A 15,774-nucleotide genomic window follows, 5' to 3' on the forward strand; every position below is an offset into this window, starting at 1 on the left:
TTCTGCCTGCCTGTGTCTTTTGCCATTTTGGCTTTTCAAGTAATCTGCTTTAATGCCTTCCATTATCATTCGCTGTGGTTTCCCTTTTGCTTCCTTCCAGCTCTCTCTCTCTCTCTCTCTGTGTGTGTGTGGGTCTAAGCGTGTGCCGTCTCTTGTTTGTTTTTGCCTTTGCTATTCTGTTTCCGTTTTGCCGACACATGAAAATTACAACACGCGACTCTCCTCCATTTCAGACAGTTCATACATTTTTCGGCCACCTGTGTGAGTGTCGTTTATGGTGTGCATACACTGAGAGAAATCACAAGTGAAACCTTAAGGAGTAGCTCGTGTCGGGCAAACACTTCCCCAACTTTTCTCTCTCTGTACGTCAAAGTACCTCCGCGAGGGCGTAACATTCTGCGGTTTGCTTTGTTTATGTTTATGTTTATGTTTGTGTGTTGATATTCGCCCACTGTCGGCTGCCCTGCCCACTCTGTATCTGAGCTGTCGCCGCCCATTGTGCAAAGGGCCTGGAAAGTGTGTGCAAATTTACTGCAGCGCCAAAGTTTTCAGCAAAATTACGGCCATAAAGTAGGTGTCGGGGCGCCAGCACCGCAGGACCGAAACACAATTAAAGGTACAAACGAGCGAGTTGCCTGTTGTTGGATACATAATTCGGGCAGCATTCTGGCCAGACCAAAATGCTTATCAAATGCAAGACTCGCTGCTCGAGTCCTTCGTGGCTCCATAAACCCTATATAAGTGGCTGCTTTATTAAGACGGCGACTCGGGACTGGGCTGTGTTTAGTATGCCACGCAGGAAGCGCACACAGCGGACACGAGCTGCCCGATAAGCCCAGCATTTGTCAAATAAAGATCAGATCGAGGCCACTACGTGACGGTAAGTACAGATTTTTGGGGGGGCAACTTTTGACAACCTTCGAGCTGTATTTAAGCTGCCATCAGGGTCAAGCTACTTATTGGCTAAAGGTTAGCTGTATTAATTAATTGATTGGGCAGACAATTGTGTAAATAAAAACTATAAGTTTAACTATTATTTTCAGCTCCAAGAATGAGCAACTTCTGGGGAGACTTGTGGTAAAAACTGCAACCAAGAAAAAGCGAAAACATTTAGAAATATTCAACTATAAAATTTATATATTTTTCTATATTTTCCCGTGCATCGGACACCGCTTAAAGCTGTCTGATGCCAATCTGTGCTAAAATGTAAATTCCAATTCCAAGGAGGCTCTCGAAATGCCCTTTGTTACAGCTGAATGGCGCGCTGCCTCGTTAGTTATCCGCTGCAACTGAGACACTGGCCACGTGTTGCTGCTTCAGATATGCACATACATATATATAGTATATATTGTGTGCCCGGGACAATGCTCAATGGTCAGGCGAGCCCTGGTCATAGCCAAGGCCACGGCCGAAGGCATCTTTATGACAGCCGGCCAAGCCATAAAAAGTGTTTCTGCAAATAAAGCAAACGACCAGACCGGACCGTACCGGACCGTACCGAAGAGCGCCGTCTAGGGAATAGAAGATTTTTATGCAATTTGCTGGTAACGAGCCATCAATATCGTATCTTTCTATGTTATCCTCGGACACTTTTATGGCCAGGAAACGTCCATGTCTGACTGTGCATATCGAAATTGGTAATTGTTGGGCCCGTCCGCGTTCGTGTTACAGCCTTGAGTTGAGTTTGGAGGCGCCCCCTAAAAGATTGTCACACCATTAGGTTGAGTTTTCAATTTGCTTTGTGATGCGTTGCGTAGGTGCGATTGGGAGCCATGGAGCACTCAGCTGAGGCTTTGAGTCCGCCCACCCAAGATCCAACCAACCGCATAATCGTGGCACAGCCAACACATTTGAGTCGCGGCTCGAATAACCAAAAAGCAACACGCGAGGCAAGGATAACACTAGAAGAGGCAGCTCAAGGCTGTGCGCCAAATGCTGTGTATACGCCGCGTAATCAATTTGAATGCCTTTGCGTTTTATCTGGCACTTCTGCGGCTCTATATCCTGGTGGCAAGTCACAATGCGTTTATTGCATCTATAAATTTGTTGGCGGCTAATGAAAGCAGCCGATTATCAACCAGAAATTGCGGCAGCATTTCCACCGCCAAACGACAGATTTAAAATAAATCCGCTTAAAACGCGCCGCATGTGAATCCCAATGCCCCGCTCTACCCGCGAATATTTTGCGCACCAGTGCCCGAGCCGGCATGCTGCGGCATTTGAGGGAAAATTATTAAATTCGTTAGCGACCATTTTGCTAAAATGTATCTTTAATTGCTTTCCCGGAAGCGGAACGAGAAGCGCCACCTAACGGGGAGGAAGCCATGTCGAAAATGCCAAAGCCAGGAGGAAAAGTTTTTGTCGGGCAGAGCGGGTTGTGGTGGTGTGGAGGGGGTGCCAAACGAGCACAAAGGACAAACCTCTAAACAGTTGACAATTTTCCTTTTTCTTTTTGCGCGGCACACGACGAAAATGTTCGTTCATATTGAATTAGTGAAAATTGCATGCATTTTCCTTGTGTTTTTCCCCATCTCGCTCCGTCGAGCCAAATTAAATTAAACTAAACCGACAAAGCCGAACAGCGCATAAAAAAAACTGCACATTGAGAGAATTTTGCGACAAATTTTTGATTGCAAATATTTGAGGAATAAAAGTTGAATTTCCAGGAAAGAGTTAAAAAATGTTTGAAACAATCAAAATATAAAATATTTACAAATCAGCAACTTTCTGCACACCAAAAAACTACAACAAAATCAACTTTTAGCTTCATGTTTATTAAATAATTTAATGTATATTTTATTTATCCTTTCTTAATGCATTTATTCACAACTAACAAAGGAAAACATGCATAACCAGCATGCAAATAATACCCGTGGCAAAGTGAAGAAGTTTAAGTGGCAGGGAAGTGGTTTGGCTTTTAGCCACTTATATATAGATTTATGCTGCTTATCTTGTCTCGGAAACAACTCGGGGAACAACTTGTCTTAGAGTTTTGACTGCCAGACATTCATGATGCCACGGGATGCTGTTGAGCTTTAAAGCCCTGGGTATCTGAAGTGTGTGCGGTAGTTAAATAAATATTACACACACGCCATGTGCGGCGTGGCAACAACAAAAAAGAGATGTGGGGACGCCACAAAAAAGATGATGGGCTGTCGATAACACAGCGGCAACGACAAAGTGGCGATGAAAATCGAAAGATATGGCGCCATATCAGCTGGCAAAGCCAAAGGAAAGGACCTTCAAAAATTGATGCCCCCTTTTTACGGTTGAGAAGGGTGAAGCTCCCCAGCTGAGAATATCGCCTGATGTCTAGGCTGAGACTGAGGCTGACGTGGTAGATGTGCTCTGCCTGGTCATTGTACTCCTCGTAATGCCGGCACCCCCAATTTCCCAGGCCGGACCCCACTAATACGACGTTATTATCATTGATGAAAGGGACGGTGGTGCCGGCGAGCCGACTTTATGTTTATGACGTTCCCTATACGAATAAATTATGGGATGTGCACAATTTTTACGCCCAGTCGCTGTTGCTATTGTCAGCAGGGTAAGCCCCCAGACATCTACATATTCCTGTACGCGTATGTGTGTCCCTGTCTCGTTTTTAGGCAGCTGCAAGCGCTCCGCCTGTGGCCTGTTCATTTCCGGCGGTGCCCGCTCTGCAACCAAAAATTGCCATAAGCCGGGGAAAGGCTCAAAGCAACATCCTTTCGTACGAGTATTTCATGTTTTGTTGCCCAGTCATTACACTCACTTCCCGCATGTTGCTGCTGATGCGACTAAGGACAAACCGGCAATTGGATTTGGCCCCCCCCCCCAACCAACCTGAAAGCTGAATACTTCTGTGCTTCCGCTGCCACAGAAAACAGACTTTCGGCAGCACACATTTTGCGATTGGTTGACACTATTGGTTGTGGTGTCCTCGCGGATAACTTCCAATAAGAAACCCTTAGCGCTCTGGTGCACAAAAGCATTTGCGTAATTAATGAATTCATCTGTGGGGTTTTGTTTAAAGGCAATATTTTCGCGTATGCCAAGCAGCAATGCAATTCCCGCTTTACGCATGGCCAAACCAGAATTCGTGGGGGGAACTTCGATACAAAATTAATGAAAACCAAATTGTGGCTCCAAGGAAGCCATTGAAGGCCACAAGTAAGTGTTCGAAAATGCTGACATTTGCGGAGTTGCTTGAATGGGCAAAGTTCCCAGGCAGCCACGAGACGATTTTGGGTGTTTCTAGAATCTCCTTAAGGAGTTTTTTTTTGCTTCCAGAACATATCGCATGACCATTTAAATGGATTGCACATTAATCAAGTTCAAAAGATTAACTCTAGCTTTACTTTTTTAGACAACAAAAATATCACATTTCCAGCGGATGGAATAACTTTTGACAATTAACAAAAGTGAAGGAACGTTTGGGGCGGCGAAACTCAATCCACTACAAAAAGTATTGCAGATAAAAATAAATCTTAGCCAGAGCGGAGTCTTTGGCATCCTTTTGTGCACACTTGAAGCGCAGTTAATCAACTTATTTTTTCTGCGTGGTTTGATAAGATTCAATTGCCTGTTTGCTGTATTGTTTTTATGGCCGGCGACGTGCTTTACCATATTGGGGCGAGGCTCGAAACTTTGCTGGCGCTGAACTTTACTTTTGGGGGGCGTTTTGACGTTGGGTCCGGCTGCTGTAAAGTCATTTATACTCGTCCTTTATTGATCGTGACCAGACATAAATTCATCATTATTCCCTCATCAATGTGAGGGGCTGGTGACGTCAACAGATGCCACCAGATAGCACAAGGACAAAAGCAATTACAACGAGCGAAAAGGAAAAGAACAGACAGCCAGACATTGACGAGAGGGCGTATGCCGATGGCTGATTGAAACTTTGTCTGCGGATCTCAGAATATACAAAAAAATGGCTTTATTAAAATTCATACAAATAATCATATCCAAATGGGGAGCATGGCGCGAACCACTTCTAGACTTTCACGCCAACCTCGCCGGGGGTAAACACCTTGACATTGCGATCGTTGACCTTGTAGAGCACCTCCTTGCGTGCCTCCTCGCACGCGTAGCTGCCCTCGTCGAGGACCCGCTCAATCAGCAGCTTGCCATCGACCTCGCGGAACACGCCGCTCTTGAGTCGCACCACCTGAATGCGCAGCTGGCCCAGCTTGGCCACATTGTTGTCAGTGGGCTGGTAGATGTCGCTGTTGCTCAGCTTCGTGATGACCGTCAGATTGTCGCGCTCCTTGGCAAGGGAGGCGAGGTCCTGGCAGAACTGCTGCACCTGCAGCTTGCTCGCACCGAGATTGAACAGGATGGACAGGTTGTCGATGAGTATGGTGTAGCTGTTGCGATTGGCATAGTTGCTCTCCACCTGGGCGCGAATGTCCTCCACCAGCTGCTCGGTGAGCGACAGCCCGTCCGGTGTGCGCAGCCACTTGCAGGCGAGTCCCTCGCTGGCCATATCGCTCAGCACATCGATCACGTTGAGCGTCTTGCCCTGGAAGATGTTCGTGTTGTAGCCCAGACGCATGCCCGCGTTGAAGTAGTGCTGGTAGTGATGCTGCAGGCAGACGAGCAGGGTGCCCGCGTTGGAGATGCGCAGCCGCTGGCCCAGGATGCAGCTGATCAGGAAGCTGCCGTCCACATTCGACTCCTCGCTGATGTGCACGAATCCCGGCAGCTTCTGCTCGTTCAGGCCGCAAGCCAACAGCACTGAGGTGGCCATCACGTTGAAAGATCTGCAATGGAGAGCGAGGGAAAGTCAATTTATGAATGCCATCAAAAGAGTTCAATTAATTAAGCGGCGGCGGCGGGTCACGTGTCTGTCTGGGCCAAGGAGGTTAAAACACTTGACCTGACCGGAGCAACAGTAATTTATTGAGCAGGATAAATAGAACAGGAGGGTAAATAGAGGAATCTACATTTTGTCACTTTATCATGGCTGTCAGCGGCACTCGTGGACAATTACTAACAGGTACAGTGGGGTGGGAAAGTATATGTCAAGCTGCAACAATAAATTATTAAGCATTTATAACAGCAATAAAAGTGAAAACGATATTGCAAAAAAGGAAGAAATGCAAAAAAAGTAAAGTCTGGCCCATGAGGGGATCGAACCCGCGACCTTCGCGTTATTAGCACGACGCTCTAACCAACTGAGCTAATGGGCCGTTGAACATGGCAGCGACAAACTCAAACAAGAAACCCAAAGCTCCTGCAAGAAAGCTTTTTGCAGTGCTTTATTCTGGATTATATTATTCCTACAGCTAAGTTGCAAACACTTTGGTCGTAGCGCCTACTAAATAAATCCCCGCCCAAAGTTCTATTTAAACAGAACTTAGCACTTGGTCAAACGTCGGCACCTACTGAGAGTGTTAATGGGACGACATGTACTGAAAACGTGCGAGGAAATATTTAAATTTGCTTTAAACAGGCACATAATAATAGCTGATGAAAATATTTGCCAATTCATTGGGGAAACAGACCTTATCTGAGTATACTTAGTAGCTCCATATCTTCGGGTATCCGAGCAAAGCAGATTGCAGGCTTAGTAGCAGATTTTGTGTGTTGGAAGCGCTGTCTGGCTGTTTACAGTGCCGTGCCAGAAAGTCGCAGGCAAACAAGAACGTTCTAATTAAACCTTGACTCCGAAATGCATTAAAAAACCAGCCATGAGTTTTGCTGCTTATGCACATACTCGAATTGCTACACTAGTGCAAACAACTGCGGTCAAAATAATAGAGCTGCAGAGCAAAATTAATGCACGATCTTTTCTCTTTTTGTAAATTTTGTAAAGGGAAATTCTCGCTTTAGCGGAAGGCAGCGCTTTATGAATGCGGCCAGGGACTTTCCGTTTCAGGTAGAAGTTCCTTGGCAAATTGAACTCCTCTAATTAATTACATTTTTCGAGCAATTGAGCTAATGTCCGTCACATGATTAATGCCCTTTACCCTGGGCGGTATTTTGGGATGGCACATGCCTGGATTTCCTCCGATGACGTAAAGCAGATGTACTCGCCACTGGGCGTGGAAAAGTTTATACATATATTTCCCCATAGCTCATGTATGACGAAGTGAGGATGTGGGTGGATTTGATAATGAATTGAATCGAACTCGAAATAATGGAACGCTCTGTTGGCACTGGAATGGCACTGGTTGGTGGCCATCAAAAAGTTTACACTTCTGAGCGCGAGGGAGGTGCAACAAATTCGTTTCCATTCTTGAGCAATTACACAGAATGTCTGTCTATATGTTTGTATTCTCTTATTGTACAATCATAATGCACGCACACACACACACACACACACACACACGAAGCTTGGAGAGCAAGCAAGCGCGCGGTAATAAAAAGCTCTCACCAGTTCTTGTTTTCTTGCCTGACGCTCCCGCGCTCTCTGTTCTCACGTTCTCACGTTCTCCACCGCTTGCTTAGCTTTCTCTCTGCCCAGTCGCCTCTATCGCGCTCACTCTCTATTTCTACGTGCCACTCTCTGTGTTGGCGTTTCCACTTCTGCTTCTGACTGGTGAACCAGCAGTCTGAAAACTAACTAACTAAGCTGATCACGATCCCGATCCCGAACCCCGATCCCAGCACACTTCCCAAGTGTCGCCCGCCATGACCGCGCTGCCACCTCGTCGTCGGGCGATAAAACCAAATCCAGAGTCGCAGCGAGAGCGCATGTGTAGGGTCTGGTCTGCTGGCAGCCGGCTGATGTGTGTGGACTCCGCTGGCGATGATCAGTACGATTTCTGTGCTCGACCGTTACGTTACGTCTACGTCCGCGCCTAGCCTCCAGCAGCAGCAGCAGCAGTCGGAGCAGTAGCAGCCCTCACCAACCCCAGAACCCAGACCCCAGACCAGTTTTCGTGGACAGCAATGACGTACTGAGGTCGTCGCTCGCTCCCTCCCTCCCGGTTCTCGCTCTCGCGCTGCGCTCTCTCTTCGGCGTGTACTCTTGTGTCGGTGTGGTGTTGCCAAAATATAAAACTTCATAAAAAAGTCTTCTTAACGGAAAGCGGCAGCAACAGCAGCAAAACCAAGAACGGCAGTGAAACACACGGCAGCATTTTTCGTTCAAGGTAAATTTCTGATCAGCTGTGACCGGGGGAGAGACCCGACAACTGCAGTCGTTTTAAAATGCAAATTTTCGCCAGTTTATTATTCAATTTAGCGCTGCGGCGAGAGTGCAGGGCAAACAGAAGGCTCGAAAAGCAACAGACAAATAGATAATCTCCCTAGGAAAATCATTGAATTATCACGCGATGCTGCGTGCCAGATTCAATGATCTAATCTAGGCTAGGCGACGCGTGCGAGGCCCCAAAATCAGCTGTTTCCAAGTGGAAGAAACTGTATCAACTGTTGAAATATTTTTGGGGGCTCGATTCGGGCAAAACAACAATTTTTATATGGCAGCGGATCATGTGATACTTGCGACTCGTTATTGATTCGACTTTGACCAGCATTCAGTTTTATATTCAGATAAAATTCAGCCAGCCAGAGACGAGAATAAACCAAAGCGCACAAAAATAACAAAACAGTTTGGCGAAAAGTCTTCTGCTGTCTGCATTCAATTTATGAAGCAATCGACGCACGTGGAGGATGTTATCCCCCGTACATAGTAATTGAATAAATAAATAGAGGGCCGGGAAAACGAACACATGCTAACAATAATGTTGCCGGCTGGGATTTCGAGCAATGGTAAACACGGTATCAATCCATAAACACGGCTACCCAACAACAAATCGAATGATAAGTGATAAGTGCAGGAAGGTCTATAAAGATTTGGTGGCCGCGGACCCGCCTCCCAGTCCCGTGTCTATTTATGGCAACCAAGCAATCGCCAGAGAGCGGTCCGCCAAAGGCAAAAATCGAACATTATGGATGGATACCACCAACTGTGGCCTCATCGATTTATTGGGCTAATTCTTTTAGAATATGTAGTCGAGTCCCTTTGAATTTGACTTTAGAATCCAAAGGTGGCATTAAGTAATTAAACGATAGAACTGCTGGTAAAATAATGCCTCGGGAGACAACGTATGAAATAATTCAAGAAAATCCACATGCCTAGGTACAAACTTGCAAAACTGAGGACCGGCACGCTTTTTGATTGCGTACATGATACTCGGATCCATTAACTATCTACTCCTTCAGCCAAATAGCATTCGAACTGGAGAAAAGTTTAGTCTAGTTTCTGTTATAACTTTACTCTGCACGTTTAGCTCTTCGCAACATTTTTCACTCTCCTATTTGCTTTAGATATTTCTGGTCGGGATTGACTCTGAGCACTAACTATACAGTTTGGTATTAGCTCTGAGCTTAGCTGTATGAGAACATGTGCTAGAAACGTGATCAGTGTGGGTCAGCCCATTATGTGTTAGGAACCGAAATCCAAACACTCTTCTACGAAGCGGGATGGAGGCAGAAATTACCAAAATCGAAATATCTTGATCACTGATAAATATATAAGTCAAACATGCACCTTGTACACATATAAAAGAATGATAAACAATGTTATCACTGTTGTTCGATCTACTCGATAACATTACAGGTATTTATGTACATGCATGTACAAATGTATGTACGTACAAAAAAGGTATGCATGAATGTACGCACATATATGTACCTACTCATAGCTACACCTTTAACGTACATAATCTGTACATAATCTTTGCACAAGTCTTTGCACGAGAGTAGCACAAACAGCATTAACAATGCGAAAAACTCTATCACTCTCTCTCCATCTCGCTCTGTTTCTCTGCGCATATGAATTCTGCTGTGGCTTTTCTTATGACCAAGGTGCCCCGTAAATAGGAGTCCCCTGTGGCACCCAATGTTAGGGCCAAGTCAGATGCAATTGCAAAAACAGCAGCGTAGACTTAAAACCGAAACTGGAGACGCTCGACCGAAAACCGTGCAGACTTTGTGGGAAAGGGCAGTGACGACCGGCAATGGCGACTTGTTGCGCAAGTTCACGGACAGCACACACTCTCAGCAGGCACTTACCAGTGGTATAGGCGGGCACGCGAAATTCGGGAAGAGTTCAAAGACTGGGAAGATGCACTTTTAGAGTTTAGTTATTTAAAAAATTGCAAAAAAAAACATGTTTATGAGCGTAGAATCCAGTGTGACCGCGGATCTATCGGTTAAATATACCGAAATGAGCGTGCTTAACCCACTTGGCCCCCTTGCAATTAAATACATGAACAAGTTGCGTAAAGCCGCGAAAAATCAAACTTTTAGTAAAATATTCTTGCAGAGGAAGTAGATCCTCTTATTTTACAACAATAATGACCACAGCATCTTTCACGTAAGATGCACTACAATTTTCTAAGTTTGATTATTTACTTAGCATTATTTCAATACCCTGCAGGTTGACAACGGATTAATCGTTTCTAATCGGAAGTCATGTTCCTCGTCTTTGATATTCGTTGAAATATTACTAGCATGCAAAGACTATCAGCCCCAAAACTATAATTTTATGAGATTGATTCATCAATATTCTACACGATTGACTAGTTTGGGACTTCCGATTTACTGAATTGTTTATAAAATAGGCTATAGAAAACGGTTAACAAAGGCCTAAGGTGTGCAGAATGTTGCCAACACTGCGGCCATGTTGCGGAACAGTGCTGTAGATTCATTAGTGCTACATGTGAACGCTGAAAATGTGCTGTTGAGTGCCAACAGTGTGCTGTTAAGTGCAAAACGGCATCCTCTTTGGCGGCAGTTTAAAGTACGCGCGCGCACAACGCGGAAGCTTAAAGCTAAGCCTTCCAGTCGGTTGCCGCTGACATCACGGGTCAGCTGTTACTGCTGAAGCCTGACTTCCAGTCAGTTCCTGCGTGTGCTTCGTGCTGTGCTCCATCATGACATAACACCCCCGCCGCTAAATATACCTAAAATGCCGTCCCGCAATAGGATATAGTCGCTCCTCATGCCATTAGGAATCGTTTTTCATAGGTAAAACGAGGCTCCAAGTGATTGGTGCGGTATTTAATGGTTGGTTCTCCATGATTGCTCCATTCCAGCTAACACTTTTGACGTCCACACTCTGACGAAATGACCACCAAACAGAAGCAGTCTCGATGGTACTTCGGGGGATTGGCCAGCGCTGGCGCTGCCTGCTGCACCCACCCACTGGACCTCATCAAGGTCACGCTGCAGACGCAACAGGGCAAGCTGTCGGTGCTGCAGCTGGTGCCCAAGATCATCAAGGAGCAGGGCGTGCTCGCCTTCTACAGCGGTCTCTCCGCCTCCATGCTGCGGCAGCTGACGTACTCCACGACGCGCTTCGGTGTGTACGAGGTGGGCAAGGAGTACATCAACACGGACACATTTGGCGGCAAGATTGCTCTGGCTGGTCTCTCAGGACTGGCTGGCGGCATTATTGGCACACCCGCGGACATGGTCAACGTGCGCATGCAGAACGATGTGAAGCTGCCAGCTGAGCAGCGAAGAAAGTGAGTGAAGCTCAAGGAGATTAACCCGAGATACTCATCTACAATTTCTGTTCCCTACAGCTACAAGAACGCCATCGATGGCCTGTTCAAGGTGTATCGGCAGGAGGGCTTTGCGCGCCTCTTCTCGGGCGCCACCACCGCCACGGGTCGCGGCATACTCATGACCATCGGCCAGATTGCGTTCTACGATCAGACGAAGGTGTACCTGCTGGCCACGCCCTACTTCCAGGACAACCTAATGACGCACTTTACCGCCTCGCTGGTGGCGGGCGCCATAGCCACCACGCTAACCCAGCCGCTGGATGTGCTGAAGACGCGCTCGATGAACGCCAAGCCGGGCGAGTACACCGGCCTCTGGGACATTGTGCGGCACACGGCCAAGCTGGGTCCCATGGGCTTCTTCAAGGGCTACATTCCGGCGTTTGTGCGTCTGGGACCGCACACGGTGATCACTTTCGTGTTCCTCGAGCAGCTGCGCCTGAACTTTGGCTATGAGAAGTCCAGCTAGCCGGGGCTGGGCCCAGCCCGAATGGTTTCCTATTAGGCAATAAGCTGGCCGGCAGGCTGTTCCCCAATCCCCCGGTCGCAAAGCCAACATTCCAGCTGCAATTACTTAAACAACTCAAACGACACTTTGCTACACACACAACACAAAAAGAATAATTTAGTTTTTAGGCGAATGTTAAACCGTTGATAGATGCTTTTATTGTTGTAGAGTTTTAGCTTATACTTCATCATTGCCGTGCTATTAGTAATTAAAATATAATTTGTTTATAAATGGGCTTCTGGCTGTTGTTGCTTTTGCTGTGTAAAGACTGTCTGTCATGCAATAATTAAAAATAAAAAAGCAAAAACCGAACTTAATTATCACTAATCTAGCGACACTACGAACAAGCTCTGCTTCCGGTACAATCCTTATAAGACCCCAGCCAGCAGGCTGGCACTGCACAGTGAAATGACTTCATCGGGGGTATCCGTACGCCAATTGCTGGCTCTGGGCCTAGTCCTGCTGGTCCTGCACGTGCAGGCCAAGCACACGCTGAAGCTGCACAGCCTGGAGAAGCTGCACGAGGATGGCGACGATCTGCAGAGCGTCCTGCGCATAGCCGAGGATGAGGAGAATCTGCTCAAAGTCAGCGGTGAGCTGAAGCAGCACGTGACCATCGACAACGAATGGCAGGTAGGGCAGTCAGCTCTTCATTATTCCCACAATCAATCCTGGCCACAACCCCTTGCAGATCCACTTTCTTATCCACCGCGCAAAAGCGCTCGACGGGGAGTTTGAAGAGTTCCTAAATCTGCCGCGCCTCGGCGTTTGCGACGCCATGAAGACCTACTACAAGGAGTTTCTGTACGAAAAGCTAAAGGAGCACTCGAATGCACCCGAGCCGAACGCCTGTCCCCTGCCGCCGGAGCACTACCACCTCAAGGACTATCCGCTGGACGTGCATCTGCTGAAGAAGCTGCTGACGCCCGGCTTCTATCGCATCGAGAGCGAGCTGCTCAAGGAGGACCACCTCAAGCTCTCCTACCGTGCCGTCATTCAAGTGGAGTGATTGGAGCTCAATTTATTATGCAAATCAATAAAGTTATTCGTGAGAACGCATCTGCTTCAAGACCTCATCGTACACGTACTTCTTGGCCTCGGTGCCCCAAATGAAATCCAAATGTGCCCACTTGGCAAAGGGCACGAGATAGTCCAGCGCCATGTTGGGCAGCTGGTCGCGCAGCTGTCGCACATCGCCCACATCGCACATCCAGTCGTTGGCGCCGTAGTACAGCATGACGGGTGCCTTGGCATTCTTTAGCTTGTAGTCGGGTGGGAAGTACGAGCCATACTCGATGGGATTGCGCACAACGCTGTAGTCGAACTTGCGGAACTTGCCCGAGTTGTGCTCCTGGCAGAAGTGCAGATTTTGATTGACGGAAGCGCCTGCGGGAGAGGTGGCCTTGATGTGCTCCAGCAGTTCCTGAAAGAAAGGGTTTAGAATTTAAAATTTAGCTGCTAAGCCACACTGGGAGAGGGAGCACGCTGGAACAAAGCCACACTGGGAGAGAGCGTGGGCAATTGAGAGTGGCACGAGCGTGTCTATGGTGTCGCACGCTTCAAAAAAGATCCAATCGCAACAATTCTATCTTATCTGATAGATAAGATCGTTGTTTATTATTCTGTGTTGTCGATTTTGCGATCATTGGCATCATTTTGGACTGACTTTTATCAGTATAAAATTACAGAAATCTACACATTAAATCAGGGAACTCTGATATCTGTTCATCTGAGATAATAACGGACAAACGGACATGCCTAAAACGTTACTAATTATCATCTCAGTTGAGTTCACTTCAGAATTTCATTTACCAACTTCACTACAGGGAAAAAATCTACTCACATAATCCAGTTGATCAGAGTCATAGCCGCCGATAAGGAAGATCTCATTGGCGCACATTTCCGCGTACGGGGACGTCGCCTGGCACATCTCAATGCCCAAATCCTGCTTGAACTTGTTGCTGGGCATAAACTCCATGGAACCGACGAGCTCCACCATGGCATTGGGCTGGCCGAGAATGGGTGCAAAGGCGCGAGTCATGGGACTCTTCATGTTGCCCATGTAAGCGGCTGGGCCCAGCAGATGGGCGGACTTGATTTTGTTGTTGTACTCGGGCTTCTCGGAGACCATCACCAGGTACACGGTGGTGCCCTGGGAGTGGCCCACATACTGCACCTGCTTCTGTCCAGTGATCGCCAGAGTGTAGTCGATCATGGCGGGCACGTCGTAGATGCCGATCTCGTTCCAGCTGAAGTTCCAGTAGAGCTGCCAGAAGGTGGGCCAGTACTTGTGCTCCTTGGAGTAGGTGTTGCCGCGCGCATTGCCCATCCAGACATCGTAGCCAGCATCGGCGAGGATGTAGGCCAGCGCCTTGCCGGGACCCATGAGCACCCAATCGGAGGAGGAGCTCAGCATGCCGTGCATCAGAAAGGCCACCGGTCGGTTGGGTGTGTTGCCCGTCTTCGGGGAGTATGGGATGCGATGCATCGTCAGGATGTAGCTGTCGCTGGTCGTCACCTTATGGCGCTCCATCGGGTAGCCATCGTCCTGAATGCGCTCGCCCTGGAATTAAAACTGAGATAGGAACTGGGCCACTCACACTTCGCTCTTTCCCTTACGCAATCGGAGATGGGCCGGCTGCCAGCCAGGACCAGCCCCAGGCCGATCAGCACTATGGATAATTGTAGGATTCCTCTCATCGCTCAACTGTGGTTGGAGCACCTTCGGCTGCCTCCTTTTATAGCATTCCGCTGAGCATTATCTGTCCAGATAGGAGTAGTTCTGGTAGCCATCAGATTTATTGTCTGCTGATATAGAGTGGAGCGCCAACTGAAGCGTGTTCGCATACGCAGTGACCCCCCCGGAATCAGTGATATATAATATGTTATGCAGAGAGATAGATTGTCTCGGGTCCTCTAATCAGTTTCTTGTTCTGATTGAAATCATTGGTTTGGTTTTCAATTTACGATCGTAGACCAGGGACCCCCCACCACCCCAAACACCTGATTTTATTATCATTTTTCAATTATTTTGATACCCTGCAGACATGAGGAGTTGAAGGGGGAGTCTTACAGTTTTCATGGCAGGATGCAACAGGTACAAACTTATGATTTTGTGATGTATTAGAAAGGGGCAAGAAATTTAGCCAAAAATTACTGTCAGATGAAAAAGTTAACTTAGGAAATATTGAGAATTAAGACAAATATTAAAGATATTTTAAATGTTTTATATTGAGTCCCATTATTCACATACTAGGCTAGAAAAGTGGCTAGTAAATGGGGTAAGATTTTCTGGCTGATGGCTGATGGCTGATTATTTATTGAAGGAAGTTTTGGTGCAATGAAAGCGGTGACAAATGTTCCTTTTAGAGTAGATCAATCTTCATAAAGGAATACGCAAAATTGTACACAGAATCCATTACAAACTATCAAAGAAATATCCCTGATTTATTGGGTAATTAAAAACAATAAGTGAAAGAATCTTGAAGAGTTTAAGGTATAATAACTCCTAAAACTCCTTCAACATTTCAAATAAAATTGTTTCCTCCAAGGTATCCTCCAGTCTAATACTCAAACCAACCCCAAATACTATTTTGACTGGCTTTTGTTTTTCTACAAAATCATTTATGCAGCGATAATTGTTATAAATAGAAAGTGCGATTACAAAAGACGACACTTTCACAGGAATTTCTGTGCGCACTTCATTAGCACCTCTGCTGATGCTGATTCAGATGAGTGGCCACATGTTGATGTAGGGCTTGA

The 15,774-nt window shown here is 46.7% G+C and overlaps 4 protein-coding genes and 1 non-coding gene across 9 annotated transcripts; 2 read left to right on the forward strand and 3 right to left on the reverse strand.

Moving 5' to 3' along the window:
* Window positions 1-4,896: 4,896 nt before the first annotated feature.
* On the reverse strand, window positions 4,897-10,164 carry LOC117896828. 4 transcript variants are annotated; one of them, XM_034805338.1, is made up of 2 exons: window positions 10,009-10,164; window positions 4,897-5,747 (listed from the first exon to the last, which is right to left on the reverse strand). In XM_034805338.1, exon 2 carries the CDS (start codon window positions 5,732-5,734, stop codon window positions 4,979-4,981), a length of 756 nt encoding a protein of 251 aa, XP_034661229.1. In that variant the 5' UTR covers window positions 5,735-5,747; window positions 10,009-10,164; the 3' UTR covers window positions 4,897-4,978. The 4 variants fall into 4 exon arrangements, with proteins under 4 accessions (XP_034661229.1, XP_034661232.1, XP_034661230.1 ...); XM_034805341.1 differs by lacking the exon at window positions 10,009-10,164 and adding an exon at window positions 7,473-7,511; XM_034805339.1 differs by lacking the exon at window positions 10,009-10,164 and adding an exon at window positions 7,364-7,489.
* Trnai-aau lies at window positions 6,103-6,176 on the reverse strand. The gene has a single exon. It is a non-coding gene; the product is annotated as a tRNA-Ile (tRNA).
* LOC117896827 (mitochondrial dicarboxylate carrier) lies at window positions 7,768-12,243 on the forward strand. Of its 2 annotated transcripts, none has more exons than XM_034805336.1 (3): window positions 7,768-8,084; window positions 11,034-11,465; window positions 11,526-12,243. In XM_034805336.1, the coding sequence occupies exons 2-3, from the start codon at window positions 11,065-11,067 to the stop codon at window positions 11,971-11,973; spliced, it is 849 nt and encodes a 282-aa protein (XP_034661227.1). In that variant the 5' UTR covers window positions 7,768-8,084; window positions 11,034-11,064; the 3' UTR covers window positions 11,974-12,243. The 2 variants fall into 2 exon arrangements, with proteins under 2 accessions (XP_034661227.1, XP_034661228.1); XM_034805337.1 differs by lacking the exon at window positions 7,768-8,084 and adding an exon at window positions 10,808-10,965.
* A 160-nt stretch (window positions 12,244-12,403) lies between these two features.
* Window positions 12,404-13,071, forward strand: LOC117896829. The gene is made up of 2 exons (XM_034805342.1): window positions 12,404-12,645; window positions 12,704-13,071. Exons 1-2 carry the CDS (start codon window positions 12,421-12,423, stop codon window positions 13,019-13,021), a joined length of 543 nt encoding a protein of 180 aa, XP_034661233.1. The 5' UTR covers window positions 12,404-12,420; the 3' UTR covers window positions 13,022-13,071.
* LOC117896826 (lipase 3) lies at window positions 13,014-14,731 on the reverse strand. Its single transcript, XM_034805334.1, has 3 exons — window positions 14,632-14,731; window positions 13,856-14,575; window positions 13,014-13,435 (listed from the first exon to the last, which is right to left on the reverse strand). Exons 1-3 carry the CDS (start codon window positions 14,710-14,712, stop codon window positions 13,055-13,057), a joined length of 1,182 nt encoding a protein of 393 aa, XP_034661225.1. The 5' UTR covers window positions 14,713-14,731; the 3' UTR covers window positions 13,014-13,054.
* Window positions 14,732-15,774: the final 1,043 nt, after the last annotated feature.

Source organism: Drosophila subobscura, chromosome O (genome assembly GCF_008121235.1).
Source record: "Drosophila subobscura isolate 14011-0131.10 chromosome O, UCBerk_Dsub_1.0, whole genome shotgun sequence".
Lineage (NCBI taxonomy): Eukaryota > Metazoa > Arthropoda > Insecta > Diptera > Drosophilidae > Drosophila > Drosophila subobscura.